This window comes from Sinohyriopsis cumingii, chromosome 3 (genome assembly GCF_028554795.1).
Source record: "Sinohyriopsis cumingii isolate HCF-2022 chromosome 3, ASM2855479v2, whole genome shotgun sequence".
NCBI classification, from domain to species: domain Eukaryota; kingdom Metazoa; phylum Mollusca; class Bivalvia; order Unionida; family Unionidae; genus Sinohyriopsis; species Sinohyriopsis cumingii.
In genome coordinates this window covers 20,914,380-20,937,695 of record NC_142963.1, presented here as the reverse complement: position 1 = coordinate 20,937,695, position 23,316 = coordinate 20,914,380, and the positions used below count along the sequence as shown (strand labels likewise).

Below are 23,316 nucleotides of genomic sequence, written 5' to 3'. Positions count from 1 at the left end.
GTAACAACCGCTACTGTCATATCATCCTTACAAAGTCTGCCTGTGTATCATGGTCATTGTAACAACCTCTACAGTCATATCATCCTTACAAAGTCTGCCTGTTTATCATGATCATTGTAACAACCTCTACAGTCATATCATCCTTACAAAGTCTGCCTGTGTATCATGATCATTGTAACAACCTCTACAGTCATATCATCCTTACAAAGTCTGCCTGTTTATCATGAACATTCAAGGCTTCCTTTTGTATGAAAGTGGGAAAATTGCTAAGGAACAAATCATTAACAAATCATCATGAAATTCTGTTATAAAATATATCTTAGACTGATATTGTTTTATCTTTGAGTAGTTATCTATTATATGACTATTACTGTCATATTTGAGACAGAGCATGATGCACACAATTGATGTGCCAAAATATAAAACCTATGCCAGAACAAACTACTGCAGAAGCTTCTCTCCATGTTTAATATTTTGTCAATGTCATTTTATACGGCCATATAAAAGCTACTTTTGCATTCATCTCCTGACACTAGAGTGTTTTACAAAAAAGAAAATATGAAAAACAACAGACTTGAGATTGGAACAATTGCTGTCTAGACATTATGTTGGATGATTTGGTATATATCATATGTTGTACTTTAAATGGATATTAGCCATTCAAACCTTCTGGCATTGTTTGTCCTGGCAGATATTCAACAATTTTATTAATGTAATCTAATTCATAATTGAAAATACTATAATCAAGACCTAAATCTGAATAAGACTATGTTCTCACAAAAACAGACAGACAATGTATTTTCCTGAAAACAAGTTCATGCATGTAATTCTGATATCACTAGTATTTGGTTAATATTTGGCATGTTTGAACAAGTTCTTTTGTTCAAATATCCTCAAACTCAATAAATCTTCTTTTCTTGATTGTACGAGAACATTGTAAATTAAAAAATATTATACGAATTTTTATGAATTTGAAGTTTTATTGGTTAAAGGTTATTTGAGGGAACCAGTGGTTGCAGGTTTGAGGGAAGCACTGTCTGCTAGAGGCCTCAGCAAAGTCTATTCAAAGGAACAGGGGGCGGTTGTTGATGACGTGAATATCAGTATTTACAGTGGTCATGTCACTGTGATGCTTGGTCAAAATGGAGCAGCAAAGACATCTTTGATGTGAGTTGTGTATGCAAAACCATATATATATATATATATATATATATATATACAAAGATACAAAGAATAAAACTTGCAAGATCTTATCTTGTCTTATTGTATCTCTGCATATGCTTCATCGTGTTTTTTGTCAGGCAAATTTCATTGAAGATTATGTATTTGCATTTATTTTTACAAGAATTACAACTTTGTTTCAGAAATATGTTGATTGGAATTCTAAAACCATCACAAGGAGAGGTGTTGATTAATAATCGTCCTCAACAAAAGGCAAAGTATTGTCTTGGAATATGCCCTCAGCACAATTCACTGTTTACCTTGTAAGTATGATACCGAAAAATGAATTTATTTTCCATCACCATGGTGATAATTAATAAATTATCTTACTATGTATTAAACCAATAGTTTCCTTTAGCTAAAATGGACTTAGAGAATGCTTCCCTGATAAATAATTTTTCGATATTAAGCTATTTATGTACAGTCAAATGATTTTCCTTTATGAACAATAACTTATTCTTGTTATTTGAATTACCAGTAACATTTACCGGACTACTTCAATGGCCACTAGGAAAAAACAGCTATGATAAGTTTACTTAATCTTAGGTTACTATCTATCTTATAGTATGACCAGGTCAGTTAATATTAGGTTACTATCTTATAGTATGATCGTGTCAGTCAATCTTAGGTTGCTATCTATATTATAATATGACTGTGTCAGTTAATCTTAGGTTATTATCTATCTTATAGGATGTCTGTGTCAGTTATTCTTAGGTTGTAATCTATCTTTTAGTATGACGGTGTCAGTTAATCTTAGGTTACTATCTATCTCTTAGTATGACTGTGTCAGTTAATCTTAGGTTATCTATTTTATAGTATGACCGTGATTGAGCACATGGAGTTTTATGCCTCTATCAAGTCTAGCAGATCAGGGACTGCCATGAAGGATGAAATTAAACAGTACGTGTCTGATAAATTTAAATTTAAGCTTCTACATGTCATGTGCAAAAGAGTCAGTAAATATTTCCATTAAAATTTCTTCTTTACAGCATATTTACTCATTACAGTTTAAGTGATACTGTTGGAAAACATTCAGTAATTCATACTCTAAATCTAAGCAGTTCTGCTCTTGCTAAAGAAACATGTAGAATTTAGACTTGCTTTATTAAGATTTTCTTTTTGCAATTACATTCAACTGTTTATAGATTTATAACCTCTTGGGACACACCATAAATGAAAACTGGAGCAGTGTAGGGTTGGACTTGAAGGTCATGTTAATAAAGATATTGTTGTAGTGATAGTGGTTACCTAATAAAGGTTGCTTCAGTACAACATATTCCATTTCAAAAAGTATGTATGGTCATAGATTGCAATAATTTTTTGAACAAGCAGAGAATGTGTAATGTACCTCTGTGTAATGTACCTCAGTGTAACATGAAGTTACCTTAATATTTCACTCAGACAACATAGAACAACAGCCTCATAAAAAGTTATTTTAATTTGTATTTCATGGCTCTAATACAGGTTATTTCAAAGTAAGTTAAATTAAAATTATTCTTCTAGGCTCCTCCAAGATGTGGATCTGTGGTATGTGCGCCATACCCTAGTAAAGCACTTGTCAGGAGGAATGAAGAGAAGACTCTGTGTAGCGCTAGCTTTCGTGGGTGGATCAGAAGTCGTTATTCTTGATGAACCAACCAGTGGAATTGATCCTAATGGTCGTAGAGCAATTTGGAATTTAATCACCCTCAGGAAAAATGGTAGTTATAAATCGCATATTTTACAGGCAAATGTAGTAGTAATTAATTCTATGTAATAATTAATTCTATGATGATTTGCTCTCTTCAAAACAATGCAACTACATTAACTCAAGTTCTAAGGAGAATCAGTTAAGGACGTAAGGAAAATTATATATATATATATATATATATATATATATATATATATATATATATATATATATATATATATATATATATATGGAAAATGCGGCATTCTGCTGAAATTAGTCAAATTAAAGCTTCTACGACTCCCTAAACTACTAGTCTGTAATTCTGTTCAGATTCCTGTCACACTTACAGCCTTAATATCCTATTATCGTAATGTTCATCAAATGTTATATCTCATGTATTAATATAAGATTTTGCTTGAAAAACTAAAAATCTATCAATGCAGTGAAAACTCCCTAAACTGGTTTACTTCTTACTTAACTGATAGAGTGCAAAAAGTATCTTTAAATGGTAAACTTTTTGAAAGTAAAAATATTAATTGTGGAGTACCACAAGGTTCTATCCTTGGGCCTCTGTTATTCATTCTGTTAATCAACAATTTACCTCTTAAGATTGGAACTTCAATTTCTTCCACTGACCTCTATGCAGAGATACTACACTGTCTGAGATTGGTAAAACCAAAACAGTACTTGAAAATAACTTACAAGATGCTCTCAACAGACTTAAAGTATAGTGCATGGAAAATAGTATGATCATAAATACAGAAAAAATGAAGCCCTACTAGTTACAACACAACAAAAACAAAAAGGCTAGATAGTGACATACTCCAGGTTCTATTTGACAATGTGAGCCTAAATATGATTATTGGTGTATTCATAGATAACAATCTTACTTGGTGTATTCACACTAAACATATTTCAACAATGGTTAATTCTAATATTTGGCTACTGAGTAAAATCAAAACATACATTCCTCTTCACTATAGGGTCATCTTTTATAATAGTTATATTCAGCCATATCTGGACTACAGTAATGTAATTTGGGGTAATACCTCTAATTCAAACATAACAACACTTTTAAGACTCCAAAAGAGGGCTTGCCATTTAAATCTAGCTCAAAGTATAGACAATTTCCAGGCTGCATTGAATAATATAAAGATTTAACAATACATGAAAGAATATTTCTTAGAAAGGCCAAATTGATGTATAAAGTATCCAGAAAAGCCATTCCTGTCTGTCTAAGCAATATCTTTCAACAAAGAGATGCTGATGGCACTCCAAATTTAAGGTCCATAAGAAGAAAAAATTACATTATACCAAGGCCAAAGAAGGAATTGTTTAAAAAAAGTTTTCAATATACTGGTCCACTGGTATGGAACAACATTCCCAGTGACATAAGGCAGGCTCCTAGCATTTCATCTTTTCACAATCACTGTCTTAAATGTATTAAATCTTTAGAAAATTTAACAGTTCTGGTACAAAAAATACCGCCTGCTTTTCTGTAATTTTACATCATTTTCGTAGCTGAATTTTTCAATGCAAAATTATATTTTATGTTTTATATATGTTTATGTTTTTACTGATGTCTGTGCATGTGTTCCAGGCTTGATACTTTAAATTTTAAAATTACTTAATTATTTAGTGTCAAGCCAGACTCTTCACATCATGTTGTATATACTGTATATATTGTACATAACAGATAGAAGGCCTCAAGGTAGATTAGTTCTGTAACTAACTGAGTTACCTTCTCTAAATAAAGTCTTCATTATTATTATTATTATTATTATTATAAGCTAACTTATTCACATTGTTTTAAGAAAAAGCTGCCTTGGGTAAACAATATGTATTCAATAATGCATTTCTGAAAATGTTTTTACTCAGAACTGTGACTTTCTAATGGGCAATATCTTAACAGCAGCTTATGAATTTGTACCACCATGCAAATGATAAATAATATAAATAGAAATCAAGTTTACATCAACTACCTGTGACAGACAAATAAATTTGTATTCAGTCAACATATTCAGGTGTTTGCTAGCATGCATTTAATCCTCTCCTTAAAAGTAACAACCTTTGACAAAATGTACTCAAAACATGAGGAAAATTTGTATAAAAATATAGTTGTACTGGTTTTTGTATGTGTTTAGTCACTGATATGAATTGCACTCAATTTAAGATAAGGGTTGTTTCTTTTAAACATATGTGTTATAAATTTACGGCATTTTTTTAAAGTTAAAAATATCTCAGGGTACTCGAATTATCCAGAGTTCGTATCAAGATGATATAAAACTCTAAATCGTATGGATGGATGACTACTACAGACTAAACTTACATTCCCTGGGATGCAAATATGTGGAACAGTCCTAACTCTTGAATGACTTTGAATATGTTCTAATGGAACAGTCCTAATTCTTGAATGACTTTGAGTATGTTCTAATGGAACAGTCCTAACTCTTGAATGACTTTGAATATGTTCTAATGGAACAGTCCTAACTCTTGAATGACTTTGAATATGTTCTAATGGAACAGTCCTAACTCTTGAATGAATTTGAATATATTCTAATGGAACAGTCCTAACTCTTGAATGACTTTGTGCTGGTCATTACTCAGGCACCATTTGGAGGTTTGTGTTTTGGATGTCTGACAATGTTGTGTCTCTTAGTAAAAGTGGTAGGCCATTAATAAATAACATGAATAGTAATGGACCTAGAACTGAGCCTTGTGGTACTCCATATCTAATTGTTCCAGGTTCAGACAGAACATTATTTATGTAAACATGTTTTGTTGTCTCACTTAAGTAAGAAGTAAACCATCTGATTGTTCTTTAAGCACATTGGTAGATTTTCAGTTTCTTCAAAAGGATTCATGATCCACCATGTCAAAAGCTTTCCTGAAATCTACAAATACAGTTCCTATTATTCTACCTTGGTCAAGTGCTTGAAGCCATTTATCAGTTAGGGAGATCAAGGCAGTCTCACAGGAATGGTTCTGTCTAAAGCCTGATTAATTAGGGTGTAACAGCAAGTGTTTGGTTAAATATGACATGAATGAGTCATGGAAATGTTTTTCAATCAATTTTGACAAGATAGGTAGTATTGAAATTGGTTGGTTGTTATCAGCATCATCCTTAGAATCAGATTTGTGAATAGGAGTTACTTTTGAAGTTTTCCATATTTTGGGGAGAGATGAGGTTGCAATATTTGATTATGAATGTTATGCTATCTATAATAGCCAAGGCAGAAGTTTTAATGAGTCATGGACCAATCTGAACAAGTCCTGTAGCTTTCTTGTCTTGGTATCAAGTTCACTGAGACATTTTTTAACAGTTTTTTGATACTGGTTGGATAGAGAAACATACCTCCTTAGAGATTTTGCTGCTGCAGAACTTTTTCAGTTCATTAAAGTTGTTTTCTATCACTGGTTCTTTTAATTTTGTGGTAATGTTGGGGAAAAAAATCATTGAAAACATTTGCAATGTTAGTGTCATCAGTTACTATGGTGTCATTTACCAGAAGTGAGAGAATTTTGTTTGTCTGATCTTTGTGTGTTCCTCCAGTAAGTTCATTGAAGACTTTCCAAATGGAGCTTATGTTGGTCTTTTTGTTTTCAAGCAATGATTGATAATAAGTTTTTTTATAGCTTTTTTTAATCATTCTCATTAATATATTCTCAATACTTCATTTTGTGCATGATTTGTAGTATGGTTACTAACTCTGTACCCAGAGAACTCTGAATGTAAAGAACCAATCATTTCTTTGAAAACAGATGGCCCAAAACCAGAATTGAGTAATTACAAAATTTAATCGATTTGAAATTTGTTATCATTATTTTGTTTATGAATCTAAATAATTTCAGAGCTGACCAGACTTATGTGCCATACAAGAATGATTAAGTCAAGAATATGTTTGTCAGCGTCTAGAGAATCTTTTATTTCTTTCTGACAGGAACCAGTATACTTATGATTTGTTTATTTGATGTTAGGTTGTGCAGTATTACTCTCCACACACCACCTGGATGAGGCTGACATACTTGGTGACAGAATCATTATAATGCACAAAGGAAAGATTCTCTGCAGTGGTTCTTCGTTATTCCTTAAACAAAGTGTTGGAAGTGGATATAGACTTATCGTGACAATGAATCTGCACAATGACAGTAAGATCAAAAGTATCATTATTTAGTAGTTGTACAGTAAGATGGTTGTAAGTACTGCTTTATATATCGTTGAAAGCCCTGTAATTATTTATTCCTTTCATCTTGAATACTGAACAGGTCAAAAAGTTAAAGATGTTTAATGATATGCTAACAGAAAAATATGTAAAATAGAAGAAAAAAAAATTAAAATTTTCCAATAAGACAATACATCTTCAATCCAGAGCCCTTTCACTATAAATCATTTCATTCTAATTACTTTGCAGATCATTTCATTCTAATTACTTTGCAGATCATTTCATTCTAATTACTATTTTACTCTATTTGCAGATCAAAATGTTAGATTGATACTTGCTTTGTTACAAGCACGAGTTCCAAATGCTAAACTGGTCAAGGTGGTGAACAATGAATATACCTTTATCCTACCAATTCAGTCACAGTATAATGAGTTTGAACGTTTCTTCTTTGACCTGGAAATGAACAAGAAGTTACTTAATGTTTCTGAATATGCCCTGTCAGGCCCAACACTGGATGAGGTTAGTATGCAAATATAAACAGTAGTCAATAGATAAAGGTTAAAGATATTAAAAAGGTAACAGACGAATGGATGCAAATTGATACTGAAATTAAAGATAATGTGACTTTAATTAGGAAATCAAGATGCTGCATCAAAGAAATGTGAAATATTTGCAGAATTTAATTTCACAAGGTGTTTATGGTCACCTGTTATGTTGCAAACATGATTTCAAGAAATGTGTTACTTTGTTTTGAACAGGTTTTCCTGAAAGTAAGCTCTGTGGCAGATGTGGGTCAACCTCTCACCCCAGAAAATATAAGGGCAGCAATGGATGACAGTCTAAAGAGTTTGGATTTGAAAGAGGGAGGCGGTAATCAAATGAAAGGAGGAGGAGGAGGCAATCAAATAAATGAAAAACAACAGAAAGGTAGACTATTATTAGAGTGGTCCTTTCTTAATGATTATGTTTCTTTAATTTATTGTTCATTTGATATTTACACGGAAGTAACCAGCATATGCTGTGTTGATAGCTAAAATATTAAAAGTTTAATGTCACAAGTAACAGTGGTAAGGTTTATTTTCACAGTGATGACATCTAAAAAATTATTTGAGTATAATGTACACTGAGTTTTGTCCATCACAGGAAGCAAAATTGCTAATTACTTTTAATCAATTAATCTACAGTTACAACTGTCAGTATAGAAAGAAACCAAAGAAGACCTCCTAAAGCAACAGGCTGTGCACTGAAGTCCCAGCAGCTTGGAGCTTTAATATCAAAACGATTTCACCACTATCGTCGTGACTGGAGAATGATCGCATCTGTGCTTCTACTTCCAATTATCATGTTCGCTACAGCACTGGGTTTGCAAGCCATAACCCCCGATTACTCTCAGGCCAGGAATCTTTTACTTACACCCCCAATATATGGACCTAACAGCTATGTTTTTGTGAGGTAAGGATTATGTATATTCATAATAGTAATTAATTAACACATAATGAGATGTCCTTCTTCTGATTTAGAAAGGGATAATTTATTTGTGCTGTAAATTGTTGCCTGAAAGTAAAGCAACATGTTTCAATCTATTTGACCTCTGTTCTCAGTAATCTGTGTGTAGATCTATTGAGATGTACATAAAATTTGGGATGACCACAATGTCAAACTTTAAAATTCATCCGCACAGTCAATGCAGAAGATCAATAGAATACTCATGAATGCCACTTGTTACATTTTTGTATATTTTACAACCCTTACTGAACACTGTTGAACTACAAAATAAAAAAATTCTTAATTTCTTTTACTTTCAGCGATCCTGTTGATGATCCTTTAGCTAGTAGAGTTATAGACATGTTCGTACAAAATCCTGGGATTGGTACAACATGCATGAAAAGCCATGAAACTTTAGGGTAAATTGAATGGATGTGTGACAATACTATGCCTTCAAATGAAACAATTCTCTTGCATATTTCATTTATATTTGACGTTACATTGAGTTTTATTGCCATTTAAATGTGAATCTGTTTTTATATTTTTGAGATGACATTGTGAGGGACTGTTGTATAATTCATAATCTTGCATGTTGATTACATGTGTTTTCTAACAAATGAATAATTAAGGATACTTTTGCTTCCTTTAGTAGGCAAACAAAAACTAAAACAAACTAACATGTGTTTGCATTATATCAGACCCTTGCCAAATACATATCAAATACTACTGTGCTTTTGTAATTGCCTGATTAAAACACATGAGTAACAATTAACCTTGACAGTAGTATAATTTGGAATTAGATTCCTTACTAATTATGCTAATTACACAAATTCATTTGGATAAATTTCCTCAATAACTATGCATGTAGCATCAAATGCTGGCTGTATATTAAGATACACGTAATAAAGGTAAATGCAAAAGGGAATATTGAAGCTTGTAAAATGCTGTGCAACCCATTCTTTTAAAATGTCTTCTTTAAAGATTCCTATTTGAATGCATCCAAGGAGATAGTGCATTTACGAAACCACCATATACTGCCCATCCCAATGCAACATGTAGATGTGATGACTACCGTTACATGTGTGATGAAGGTGCTGCAGGTGTACCACCTCCACAAAGGCGTACAATCACGACTGATATTCTCCAAAATCTTTCTGGCTATAATATCGAGAAATACCTTCTGGACACCTTCTTTAATTTCACGAAGAAAAGGTTTCATCAGTTTCTTTACCAAATATGTTTATTGTAAATTTGACATTAAATTCACCTAGGAGACAGAACCATTACTTCTAGAAATGAAGAATTTAGCAATCACATATATTGCCTATATTTAATCCCAGCTAAATCTGTCCGTTGCTTATGCACAGAGTACATTAGATTTAAATTAGTTTTTATCCAATATGCTTTTGACATGATTTGAATAATATTGTGGCATATTTAATTAGTAAAAAAGTTCCTAAATTATGTATGGGATGTGTTGAAAATTTGACTGTTAATACTTTGTATTACTCAGTGATGCTCCTACATGACTTATTTTGTAGTATATTTCAATATGAAATAGGATTTATTTAGCATATTAGCATAGGCTAATAAATGTAAATAACATTAAAAAATGTCTTATTTCTGTTTATTTTATGATGTTGATATATAATAACTTTGCTTACTCATATGTTACTCTATTTAAAACTGCATATTAGGTATTCATCTAAGTCATTGTTGATATTGAAGGTATGGCGGCTGGTCCTTTGAAACAGCAACAGACTCACTGTCCACATCAAATCTCACAGCCAAAGTTTGGTTCAATAACAAAGGGTACCATGCGATGCCAGCATTTGTTAATGCCCTAAACAATGCACTACTGCGAGCGAATGTTGAGCTGAATGTACTAGGAAACCCAGCAGAGTACGGTAGGTCTTACATCATGTTGTCTTAGTTTTGTCACGGGGGCTTAATCATGTTTCCTTAATCACATGCTTCAGCTAGAAAGTTACAATCTTGCATAAGGAAAATATTAGCAGTTTAAAATATTCTAAGCATTGTCTCTTGCAAAGCAAAAACAAAAAATGGCATTTACAATAATATTTTACTGCTATTTGCAAACATAATGAACATTGGGTTTCCTTGTGTACCTAAAGAAACATTTCCCTGTGACTTTTAGAAACATGCACTTTAAATAATTGACATTGTCAAGGTAAATACATCATAGAGGCAGGAATATGAATACAAGAGTCTTCAGTAATACGATATTTTCTTATATCATTTACAAATATTGACAATGAATATTTCATTTATGTTTACCGTATGCATGCTTGCAAAATTTTTGAATGAAGTTAACATATACAATTAGTACAGGTTGATCCCTTATGATTCTGTCATGGAAACACTCACATATATATTGTTTCAGGTATCACTGCTTACAATCATCCCATCACATTCAACAGACGACAACTTTCAAGAGAAACTTTGTAAGTTTATTATCTTTCTATAACTGTAAAATGTAATCTAAAATGAACTTCTTAAAAATATATGTTTGTTCATGTTTGAAAATGTCATTGACATACAACTACATACAACTCAAGATAAAGTACATAAATTAAAGCCCATTATTACATTTAAAATACCATACCTACACACTTATAAGCATTGTCCAACTGCTAACAACACAGATCCTGATCTGTTGTCACATAATGTCCTTGTTTCTTCTCCTCAGAAACTGTACAGACTCAAATCTGCTGGCACATTATGTGATGGCAGATCTAGATCTGTGCATTTACATATCAACTTTTCAGTAGGTACATACAGTAATAGCAATGAGTTCATTATTATTCAAAGTACTAGTGTATTTATTATATATTGTGGCTATAAAGAACTAACTGGAATTATGCAGTAACCCATTTTCTTCAGAGTACAAGATGGCTCAAACATGGCATTAAAGATTTTCATCGTATTTGCCTTCACCCTTGTTCCACTGGGACTCATTTTGTTTGTCCTTAATGAAAACAGCAACAAAGAGAGGCATCTACTGCATATAGGAGGTGTAGGAACATTTATGTATTGGATGACTTCCCTTATATGGGACCTGGTAAGAAACAACTTAATCTTTGAGATTACTTTTTTCAAAGTCAGCCATATGTTAATTGTAACTTTGCATATTCTATCATAAATTATTGACCTTTTTACAAATGATTTGAGCATACATTTTCATTTAGATATTCATTTCTACAGGTATAAAATATGTACAGATGATGCATTCTCTAGGTCATTGATAACAAAGATTCTGTAGTTATTCATGTTTTGTTTTAATTGCTTTCCAATGTGAACTCTTCACCTACTGAATGAATAATGATCAACCCAATTTCATGAATACTTTTAATTTTGTAAAAGAATTTATGTGTATGGCAGGCTTCTTTATTTAGTATATAACATGTAAAGTCAAATATTTTTTTTAAAACTCTCCTTTTGAATGATATCTACTAAATTCAAATAGAGACATTTATATGTATTATATTGGTATGTATATGCTTTTTGTTGCAAACGATATTTACAGGTGATGTATTGCTTACCAGTTGCCATTGCATTCGCACTATTGGCAATATTCAGGCTCAACATCTTCTGGGTTCGGGAGAATGCTGCAGCGGTTATAGTTCTCCTACTCCTATACGGGTAAGGTCGTAAAATATTTAAAGCAATTAAAGTATCTTTTATTTATTTTGTGCAACCTGTCCATAAAAAAACCATTGCAATCCAAATTTGGATTTAGAAAGAAAACAAATGAGGTAATTAAAGGTCACAATCCTACAATACATATTATGCACCATAATGTTTACTTTTGTCTAATTAACCTAGATGTGTGCATTATAATTTTTATTTTGAATCATAAATGAGATAATGATGTTGATTTGTGTATACATCAATGAACATGGCCAATCAATGTATATTTAATTCTGGAGATGAGTAGGCTATCCAATATAATGTACTGAAGGGAAATGTTGCAAGTTCAGTATATGGGTTGAAATGGCAGCATTAATTGATAATTAGAGCAAATTTCTATAGGAAACAATTATAGGTTTTGTAAAGATTTTATTCATTACCATGTTAATATACCACAATGATTAATGTGTGACTTTTCTGTCCTGGTCGATTGTCAATTTAGCCTTCATGGATATGGCATGAAAAAGTAAGAAAGATTTTTTTATGTGAGTGTTGAGTGGGGGGTATTCCAAACCAAAATGCAAGTTTAAGACAAGCTAGCTGAAGTTGCACAAGCTAGTAAGAGTGCTTACACAAGCTCGCAAAAGGAATTTTTCGAAGTCTGCAAGCTTGCAAAATGTAAAGTTCAAGCTTGTGCAAGCTTGCGCAAGCTTGCAAAAAGAACTTTTCCAAGTCTGCAAGCTTACAAGTAGAGGCCAACCAAAATTCGGTTTCGGTTTTGGCGCCGAAAGTTGGCAGATGGCCTCTTTCGGCATAGTTTCAGTTTCGGCCGAAGCCAAAAAGTTAGCTTTCGGTTTGCTTTCAGTTTTGGCCAAAACTGATATTGACTTTCAGTCATCAGCCGAAGATCTATTTTAACTTTCAGAATGCAACACTAGTGCTGCATCTATTACCCTGCTTGTCCGCCGGTCAGTCAGCGCTAGGCAATTCTAGGCACTGTTGCATTTCAGTCTACTCGCGTGTTGAATACAGAGATTTCGAAGTCTGACAATATTGATAATTTCAGTTAGTTAAACTGTAGCGAATTAATCTATGTGAAGTAGAAAATTGAAGTTAATAATAAACGGATTAGTTAATCACCGCAAATAATGTCAAAAAATGCAGTGTGTGATTACTTCACAAAAATCGATTCTGATGCAAGCAAGGCACAGTGCAAAGAATGCAACAAACTTTTATCACTTGGCAGCGATAAACCAAGACATCAGACAGTTTCAAACTTGAAAGGTCATCTGGCCAGCTGCCACAAGGAGCTCCATCATACGTATCTCAAGAGGTCCATGAACGGCGGAGCAGAGCTTGCCTCGAAAAAGATGATGATGGAAGAGAAAGTGACTAAAAGTGCATTACCGAATTTTGTGCAGACCTCATTGACATCAGTGGTTGAGAGCAGAATGGTCTGGCCTGATGACCACATTGCAGTTCAGCGAATTGATAAGTGCATCATGGACTTGATCGTTGTCGACATGTTACCCTACTCAGTTGTTGAAGTGTAGCATTGCATCATGACCCAGGCCTATTTAATAAATCTTGTGTTCAGCAACTTCGGTTCATCTTTCAGTTTCAGCTGAAGGTGTAGTTAAACTTTCGGTTTTGGCTTCGGTTTCGGCCAAAAGTCAATTTGTAACTTTTGGTCTTTTATCTTTTTTGGCCGAAACAAGAAATTTAGTTTCAGTCGGCCTCTACTTACAAGCTTGCAAAATCTAAAGTTCAAGCTTGCATGAGCTTGTAAAAGAAATTTGTCGAAGTCTGCAAACTTGCAAAATCTAAAATACTTGATGTAAGCTTGCAATAATCAGTTGTGAAAGTTGAAAATTAAATGGGCAGTTCTGTATGAGATCAGTACTTACTGAAATGTTAAAGAATATATGATGTGACTAGATCATGCTCAGTATAAGAAACTACACTGTCAAGTTAAAATATGTTACTGGTAATCTAGTTTTTATTTATAGCATCTGATAATGCACTTGAGTTAAATAATATACATTTTCAGTGATGGAAAATGCTAAGAACTTGAATTACTTGTACTTAGTTTATACTTAAATAAAATATACTATTCCATCATTTCTCTATGTTTAAATTAACTATGAACATTATTAATATATTTCAAAATAAACTGAATTATTTATTGACCAAGCAAAAAATGAAATGTTACTTTTCTACAAATGACTTTTTTCTCATTTTTAATTTTTTTACAAATATTATACATGTTAGAGAAATAGTTGAGTTTTTTTACCATAAAGGAAATTCTTTAAGTGATTGTACACTCAATTAGCTATGTAGTCATTTTGTCAGGGAATGGAAGACTGGATAAAGAATTCCATTTAGTAAAATCCTGTAAAATAGATAGTAATTGCTGATTGCAAAGTTATTTACAAACTAACTTAATACAGCAAGATATTTGATGACAAGTACTTGTAAATGCTATTTACTGACAATGTATGCACCATCAAATATAGTCTCAGTACCTTTTGTAATATTAACTTCTGGCATTACGTTTTTGAATGAATATTTGTTTCAATAACAATCTGCTGCCAGGAGAAAAAAAAAATGGTCAGTTATTTACTTACTAAACTAAATAAAAATTTACAAATATACACAATTTTTGTTTTTCTTTGAGAGGGATAGCTGCATCCCATTCTGCCAACATTCTATAAAGAATTGAGCTTTGTGAATTTTGCTTGTTTAAAAAGAAATCAAATAAAAGCATGCAAGATGAAATGTGGTTTTCCATGACAGAGACTTAATTCAGTATTGAGTCATTAAAGGCGGTTACTTCTCCCTGTTTACAGTCAGCAGACTGGATACAAACTCAGAATATACACACAACATATTTGAGTCACAAAAACACAAAACAACCATTGTAGCCTCACATTAAAACATTAGACGCAATTTTCAAGGTTGAACTGTCAGAATTTAGCTTTGTTAATTTGGTAAATTTCATTGCCAGCAGAACAAATATATGTGCAGTAACCAATCCTATAACCCAAGAGATAATTTGAAGTCATGGAGTTATCTTGTTGGTGAGTAAACTCAAGAGTGTGTTGTATTTTGCCAGTTTTTGGGATTAGATTGGCGGAAGCATTCTGTTTCACTTTTACAGTTTAAATATGTCAAAAAATGACTTTGTAATGTTGCTTTATCCAATGATTGAGATGACAACTCTGCACATCATTATTATTTATTGCTTGCCAAACTGCAGTAATCGATGCAGTGCTGTCAGTTATTGACAATAGGGTTATGAGATTATAAAATTAAATGTACACTTGTGAATCTCATTTGTTATTATTAGGGTCTTTTTTTCCTCTTGCATATCAAATTCAATAATTGTTCAATTGTTGTTACATTTAATTCTTTTCATCCTCAGAGAAGGTGACAGTTATTTTATTTCAAAATGTCTTAAGGTACCTAATCAATTTCGTTGGATTTTTTGTTGTTGCTTAAAGCTCTGAGGTACCATTCATTTGACATGTGTCTTAGCCCTTTCAAAATGGATGGTAAAACTAAAATTTAGAGCTCATTAAAGGATGGTCTTGAATAACACAGATATTTCTTGGACTTGATAAGTGATTTTGGAATGTTGAACTAGAAATGAAATGCTTTGCCAAAGAGGTAAATACTCTTTTTTTTTCTTTCCTGGTTACATGGTACATGTTGTTGTAATCCATTTCTGAGGATGATACCTGAATCAATCCAGAAACAGGGGAGGATGCAGAATTTTATTCTGATGATTTTGTTTACAAGAGATGGTTCAGAATAATTCAAATGGCAAACATTCTTGTTTTCACCTAATAGTTTATCATTTTGACAGATGAGAGAGGGAACCTAACCATCTGACACTATCCTGCCCCAAATGGATTTCTTCATGGAAGTAAATTAGTAAATCATTTCCAAACCAATACAGAACAAAAGAGTTTACTCAAAAAGATCCCATTCATATGCTCTTGTTTTTATCTGATTAAATGTTAAATGATTGGATGACTTCATTCTTTTCTTTCATTGTGACAGTAAGATCTGAAGCTAATTAATGTTCACCATTTATTAACATTTTCATTTTAATAATTGATATTACATATTTTTCACACATCAAGAGCTAGAAAAATGGAGATTTATGACCATAGAATAATTTAATTTATGCCATATCAGTTCTTCTGATGCATGCCAGCTAGGTCAGCTTTGTTTGCAAGCTTGTAATTTGTAAGCTTGCACAAGCTTGTAATTGGCAAGCTTGTGTGGTCTCAAATCTTAGCTTGCAGAAAGCTTACATAACAAGCTCACACAAGCTTGCCAATTGCAGCCTTGCCAATTAAAAGCTTCTGCAAGCTTCCCTATTATTATCTTGTGCAGGCTAGTAATAGGAAGACTTGTGCAAGCTTGCAATTGGGCAAGCTTGCCACGGTTTCAAATCTAAACTTGCTGAAACCTTAAAAATAAGCTTGCGATTTTGGTTTGGGATATGATCTGTAATCATCTGGTGAAACTAGTGGCTGCCAATGCCATAAGAAAGATAAAGACTTATAAAACGTCTTATTTTATGTGGATTGGTGTCCACAAACTCTGGTGTATATGGTGGGAATTTACACTTTGAACTGTTTTTGTCATGAGTCATCGAGTGGATTTAATACAAAGTGACATTTTAATTTTATAGGCAGGGTAAAAATTGTCCTCATTTAGTAGATTTAATACAAAGTGACATTTTAATTTTATAGGCAGGGTAAAAAATGTCCTCATTTAGTGGATTTAATACAAAGTGACATTTTAATTTTATAGGCAGGGTAAAAATTGTCTTCATTTAGTGGATTTAATACAAAGTGACATTTTAATTTTATAGGTAGGGTAAAAATTGTCCTCATTTAGTGGATTTAATATGAAGTGACATTTTAATTTTATAGGCAGGGTAAAAATTGACCTCATTTAGTGGATTTAATACAAAGTGACATTTTAATTTTATAGGCAGGGTAAAAATTGTCCTCGCTGAGTGGATTTAATACAAAGTGACATTTTAATTTTATAGGCAGGGTAAAAATTGTCCTCATTTAGTGGATTTAATACAAAGTGACATTTTAATTTTATAGGCAGGGTAAAAATTGACCTCATTTAGTGGATTTAATACAAAGTGACATTTTAATTTTATAGGCAGGGTAAAAATTGTCCTTGCTGAGTGGATTTAATACAAAGTGACATTTTAATTTTATAGGCAGGGTAAAAATTGACCTCATTTAGTGGATTTAATACAAAGTGACATTTTAATTTTATAGGCAGGGTAAAAATTGTCTTCATTTAGTGGATTTAATACAAAGTGACATTTTAATTTTATAGGTAGGGTAAAAATTGTCCTCATTTAGTGGATTTAATATGAAGTGACATTTTAATTTTATAGGCAGGGTAAAAATTGACCTCATTTAGTGGATTTAATACAAAGTGACATTTTAATTTTATAGGCAGGGTAAAAATTGTCCTCGCTGAGTGGATTTAATACAAAGTGACATTTTAATTTTATAGGCAGGGTAAAAATTGACCTCATTTAGTGGATTTAATACAAAGTGACATTTTAATTTTATAGGCAGGGTAAAAATTGTCCTCACTGAGTGGATTTAATACAAAGTGACATTTTAATTTTATAGGCAGGGTAAAAATTGTCCTCATTTAGTGGATTTAATACAAAGTGACATTTTAATTTTATAGGCAGGGTAAAAATTGTCCTCACTGAGTGGATTTAATACAAAGTGACATTTTAATTTTATAGGCAGGGTAAAAATTGTCCTCACTGAGTGGATTTAATACAAAGTGACATTTTAATTTTATAGGCAGGGTAAAAATTGTCCTCACTGAGTGGATTTAATACAAAGTGACATTTTAATTTTATAGGCAGGGTAAAAATTGTCTTCATTGAGTGGATTTAATACAAAGTGACATTTTAATTTTATAGGCAGGGTAAAAATTGACCTCATTGAGTGGATTTAATACAAAGTGACATTTTAATTTTATAGGCAGGGTAAAAATTGTCCTCACTGAGTGGATTTAATACAAAGTGACATTTTAATTTTATAGGCAGGGTAAAAATTGTCCTCACTGAGTGGATTTAATGCCAAGTGACATTTTAATTTTATAGGCAGGGTAAAAATTGTCTTCATTGAGTGGATTTAATACAAAGTGACATTTTAATTTTATAGGCAGGGTAAAAATTGTCCTCACTGAGTGTATCAGCAGATACTTTGACGATCACTGGTCAGTTCAGTCTAGTCTTTTTTCTTGTCTTTGGAATCTGCATCCATAGTTTCCTTACAAGAGAAATGGTTAAAGTGAATGAGATGATCCCAGCAATAAAAAACTGATTATTTCAAAATATGTTCATTAAGGATAGGATATTTGACTTGAGTCATTTACAAATCACCTATATATGTTTTTCTTAAAAAACAACAATTTTTAATTCTTCTTTTTCTTCTATTTACTACCTTATTAATATCTGATACCTTGATCTTGAATTTGTGATTACTGCAGTAGGGACTTTTATATTATTTAACTGTTTTCCAATTTTCTAGTCTGGTACATAGTCATGTTGAATAGAATCCACATCTTCCAAAACAATACAAGCAGAATCTTTACAGCACACTGACCCCATGACCTTATGGACATTAATCATTTGGTTTAACAGGTCTAGCTCTATGGTCTATGTAAGTGAGAACAGGCATTTGTGTTTATGCAAATTAATTAAATGATTATTTACAGGACTTACAATTAGTTTTAGATTTTGAAAATGCTGATGATATTAGAGACAAGATAGTAGATTAAGTTTCTCTAATTAGCAAGAGTATCTTATATATAGATTTTAAAGAAATAGATATTTTATACTTGAACTCTGACAATCGTTGCCAACCCTTACACATAAACTACATTTATTTAACATTTATATTTTGAGGAAGAGGTTGAAAGTGAGTTTGAGTCTGATCAGATATATTATAGTCATTTATATGTTTTCAAATCAACTTCTAGACAACTCATTAGTGAGATATCTAATGTTTAGTTTAATGTAGGAAACACAGATATGTGTACCAGAAACAATCAAGCCAGTTATAGAAATATATCAGGATGTCTCTGGTGGAGTCCACTCTAGGCTGATATATATACCAGAGGCAGAAATAGTTAGGGGAGTTTTTGAATTTGAATTAAAGAAATATGTAACATAGATGTTTGTTTGTTGGCTCTACCAACTAATTCCCCAATGTAGCTGCCACCTACCCCCCAAGTCAGCTACAACATTACAATGATCACATATTATTATTATTATTTTTATTATATAGATGGTCACTTCTGCCAATGATGTATACAGCAAGCAAACTGTTCAAAGAGGGATCAACGGCATATTTCACCATGTTTTCTCTCGTTGTCTTCATCACTATATCTTCTTTGGTCTGCGTATTCCTAATGAACTTCTTCCAACCAAGCCTGGTATTATTTTTGTAAATTTTCCTCAGCATTATGGTTAAGGTCATATTTCAACTATCCATAATTTGCAAAATATTTTATACATTTTTTTTCCTATCTCTTTTCTCATTTTTATTAATTATTTATTTGCTACAAAATAACGTATAAAAATAAACACTTTATGATTGAATTCTTTTTAAAAAAATATGATTAATTATACATGAAGGAGGGATTTTACAGATTTAGTGTGAATAACAGTTTAAACAGAAAATGTATGTATATTAAAATTAGAGTATTATATTGCATGTTTGATGTTGTAACATAGTGGATTGTTTACTTTGGGTAAATTTAATTTTATTTGATTAAAATGTATTTGGCTTTAATTTAAGTATTTGCATATATTATGAGAGTCACAAATATTTTGCTCTTTCAGCATGAGTTTATAGTGATTATATTTTTGAACCTCTAGGCTATCAAGAATGCCTACACTATAGTCAAGTATGCATTCCTGATATTCCCACCATATTGTCTTGGGGAGGGACTTATCATGCTGACAGAAAACCAACTTCAGTCTGAAATTTTTGCAAGATTTGGGACGGACTCCTACAAAAGCCCATTCAGTTTTGACCTTATTGCCTGGAACCTGGTGGCCATGGCTATAGAAGGATTTGTCTTTTTCATCATCTTGTTTGTCTCTGAAGCAAGATGCGAATTGACGAGGTATTTTTGTTTTTCAAAATTCTGATACCACATAATATGCACTAGCCTGCTCAGCAGACATCCTTCACCTTTCAATATTCTTCAAATGATTAAATGATATGGGAAGAAATATCTTTTCATAAATTTCATTTCCTTGCCACCATTGAAATATATATTTTTGTTAAGCTCTTCTGAATAAAAATGACAACTGCTCCAAGAAACATAATTTTTATTTTCAATATAAACGAATATCATAGTTCATCTAGATATTAGAGTTAGAACTCACCTATTAAAAAGACTCATTATGTTACAACTTGCAAAGCTGGATGCATAGATAGATTTTACATTTCAGGTTTATATATAGTACACTCTGTATTTTATCATAATTATTTTAAGGTATATTGCAAGCCTCACTTCATATGAACGTTTGAAGGAAGACAAGGATGTGCGTGAAGAAAGACTACGGGTTCAAGCAGGTTACACCAGACATGACGTCCTGATTCTCAATGATCTATCCAAGGTATTAGATATAATTTATAAATAAGTAAGATCTCGCTTAAATGCTTAAAGAATAAACTTCCTTTTAAGACAACCATGCCAGATGAGTCGAGGATTTACGTGTAATAAAAATTATACTCTGTGGTCATTTCTTAAATAATATTATTTTTAAATGCAAAAATATTGTGTTTATGATAATATATTGGTATACGCTCTTGGGGTTGAAATTAAATGACATTCAGAACTAAAAGAAAAATTACAACTAGTGGATGCCAAAAGACATAAAACATGCCTTAAGCACATACGTTACCACTTCCTGTTCTTAAAGAACTAAATTCTAGATGATTGATTTAGTAGGACTTGGCAGTATTCAGCAGTCTCTGTGACGTTTACTGTGGCAATCAGCCATCAGTTCATGGTCCCACAGATTGGATCTATAATTCTCATTCACTTCACAATAAAATTTGAAACTTTGTTCCAGTCTTCTCCTATTTATATAATCATTTTAAGCAGAATGGCACCAAAAAAAGCAGCGTATTGCCATTTTACAATGTCATAAAGGCTTTCAGGTGCTGTTTTAATATCAGTAACCATAGCACATGCAAATATTCATTTCATGAACAGAAAATCAAAACCTATGTCATTTATGAAGGTCTTATTAATTGCTCAAACATTAATATATATATATATATATATATATATATATATATATATATATATATATATGTATGTATGCAATATTGCATAAAATTGCCAATATTGACTAATCTGTTCTTTCCAGTAGTGAGGTACATACAGCAAGAAAGCAAATACATTTCATTCTAAGTAAATAGTTTTGTTCCTTGAAATTGGCATAAAAAGTTTCATTTGTGATTTATGCATTTCCTTCACCTGTCTTGTGTTCAAAGAATCCAGATTAATGTTAGCAGCAGTAGCAACCATCAAATTATTCCAGAAATCTGTTTATTCACAGAATAAACAAAAATTAATTTTCTTATTTACCACACACCATGATTATGTAAAACATTAATGTCACTGAAGTTTATTTGATAGGTCTTCAAGACAAACAATGCCAGTCACTTTGCTGTACATCATCTTAGTTTTGGTGTTCCAAAGGGTCAGGTATGCATATCCCTGTATTGGTCATAGTTTTGGTGTTCCAAAGGGTCAGGTATGCATATCCGTGTATTGGTCATAGTTTGCCAGAGTGTACAATTTATTGTTGAGAGAGAAATAGACTACATCGCTTTAATATTCCAAATGTAACTATCAGCTTCTATAAGATATTGGAATAATTAGTTAATGGAATATTCTTTTTGTGTCAACATCTTTTCTTCCTAAAAGTTCCAAAAATAAAGAACAAACAAAACCAATGGTATGTTTTAATGAGAACATAAGATATTATTATAAAAGGAGATTAATGTATCAAGGAAGGCAGATAAAGTCTACAGAAGACTCCCTCTTTGTATGTATGTGTGTGTGTGTGTGTGTGTGTGTGATGGTAGTGATGAATTCTTCAATAATTGTTTGAAACTGCCATCTCACAACTAGAGTGTCAGTTCCTATTTCAAAGATTTTTGCATTCACATTTATCATATTAATATTCAACTGTATGCTAATAATATATTTTACATGTCAGTGCTTTGGATTGCTCGGTTTCAATGGTGCTGGAAAGACCACTACATTCCGAATGTTGACTGGTGATATCACCCCATCAGGAGGAATAGCACAAGTCTTAAACAAAACGTAAGAGATACAACACATCGGAAATACAATGTACAAAAAGCAAACAATGGGTTGAGTCCATTATATATATATATATATATATATATATATATATATATATATATACACACACACACAAAGAGCATGCTTCATTCTTAACATACCAAGAGAATCAGTTTCAGAAAATGACTGATCACATTATTCTTATGATGAGTGGAGAACAAAGCAGAAGATGTGTCATCTAGAGTCTTATACCTGCAATGATTAATTTAACATGCCTTCCTGTGTTAACAATAATTATTTGCATCAACACATTGCACTTTTTCTCAGGTGATTGATATATAAAAAGACGGTGACTAATGGATGCTTTTTTTGAAAGGAAATGTAAGTTAATTGGATCATGCTACATTTGTGTCGTATTAAATTTCTTCTAATATGCCACATAATTCTATAATCTTTAATATACATTTTTCTTTATGTCAGTGATTCTTAAAATGAAAATGATGTAACCAAAGCCATTGAAAGTAGAGCATCAATAGAACCATGAGAATTAAAATATGATATTTTTCAAAAAATCAACGACTTATTAAGTATACCTATGAAATGAAACTGACAATAGACTATGATCAATATATATTATAATCATTTTTATATATGAACATAAACATAGACTGCAATCATGATGAAATTTTACCTTTGAATCCTTCGAAAGAGATGGCA

General features: G+C 32.0%; 1 protein-coding gene across 1 annotated transcript in view; it reads left to right on the top strand.

Annotated features, from left to right (window-relative positions):
- The first annotated feature begins 2,056 nt into the window (after positions 1-2,056).
- Positions 2,057-23,316, top strand: part of LOC149802515 (phospholipid-transporting ATPase ABCA1-like) — a 50,241-nt gene continuing 28,981 nt past the window's right edge. The window contains exons 1-16 of the mRNA XM_089951527.1: positions 2,057-2,121; positions 2,725-2,921; positions 7,370-7,575; positions 7,815-7,983; positions 8,241-8,508; positions 8,862-8,960; positions 9,523-9,753; positions 10,270-10,448; positions 10,946-11,006; positions 11,446-11,623; positions 12,089-12,204; positions 19,551-19,698; positions 20,144-20,394; positions 20,770-20,893; positions 21,925-21,993; positions 22,511-22,617. Coding sequence (XP_089807653.1) covers positions 2,057-2,121; positions 2,725-2,921; positions 7,370-7,575; positions 7,815-7,983; positions 8,241-8,508; positions 8,862-8,960; positions 9,523-9,753; positions 10,270-10,448; positions 10,946-11,006; positions 11,446-11,623; positions 12,089-12,204; positions 19,551-19,698; positions 20,144-20,394; positions 20,770-20,893; positions 21,925-21,993; positions 22,511-22,617 — 2,468 coding nt within the window. The remainder of the gene's footprint in view (positions 2,122-2,724; positions 2,922-7,369; positions 7,576-7,814; positions 7,984-8,240; positions 8,509-8,861; positions 8,961-9,522; positions 9,754-10,269; positions 10,449-10,945; positions 11,007-11,445; positions 11,624-12,088; positions 12,205-19,550; positions 19,699-20,143; positions 20,395-20,769; positions 20,894-21,924; positions 21,994-22,510; positions 22,618-23,316) is intronic.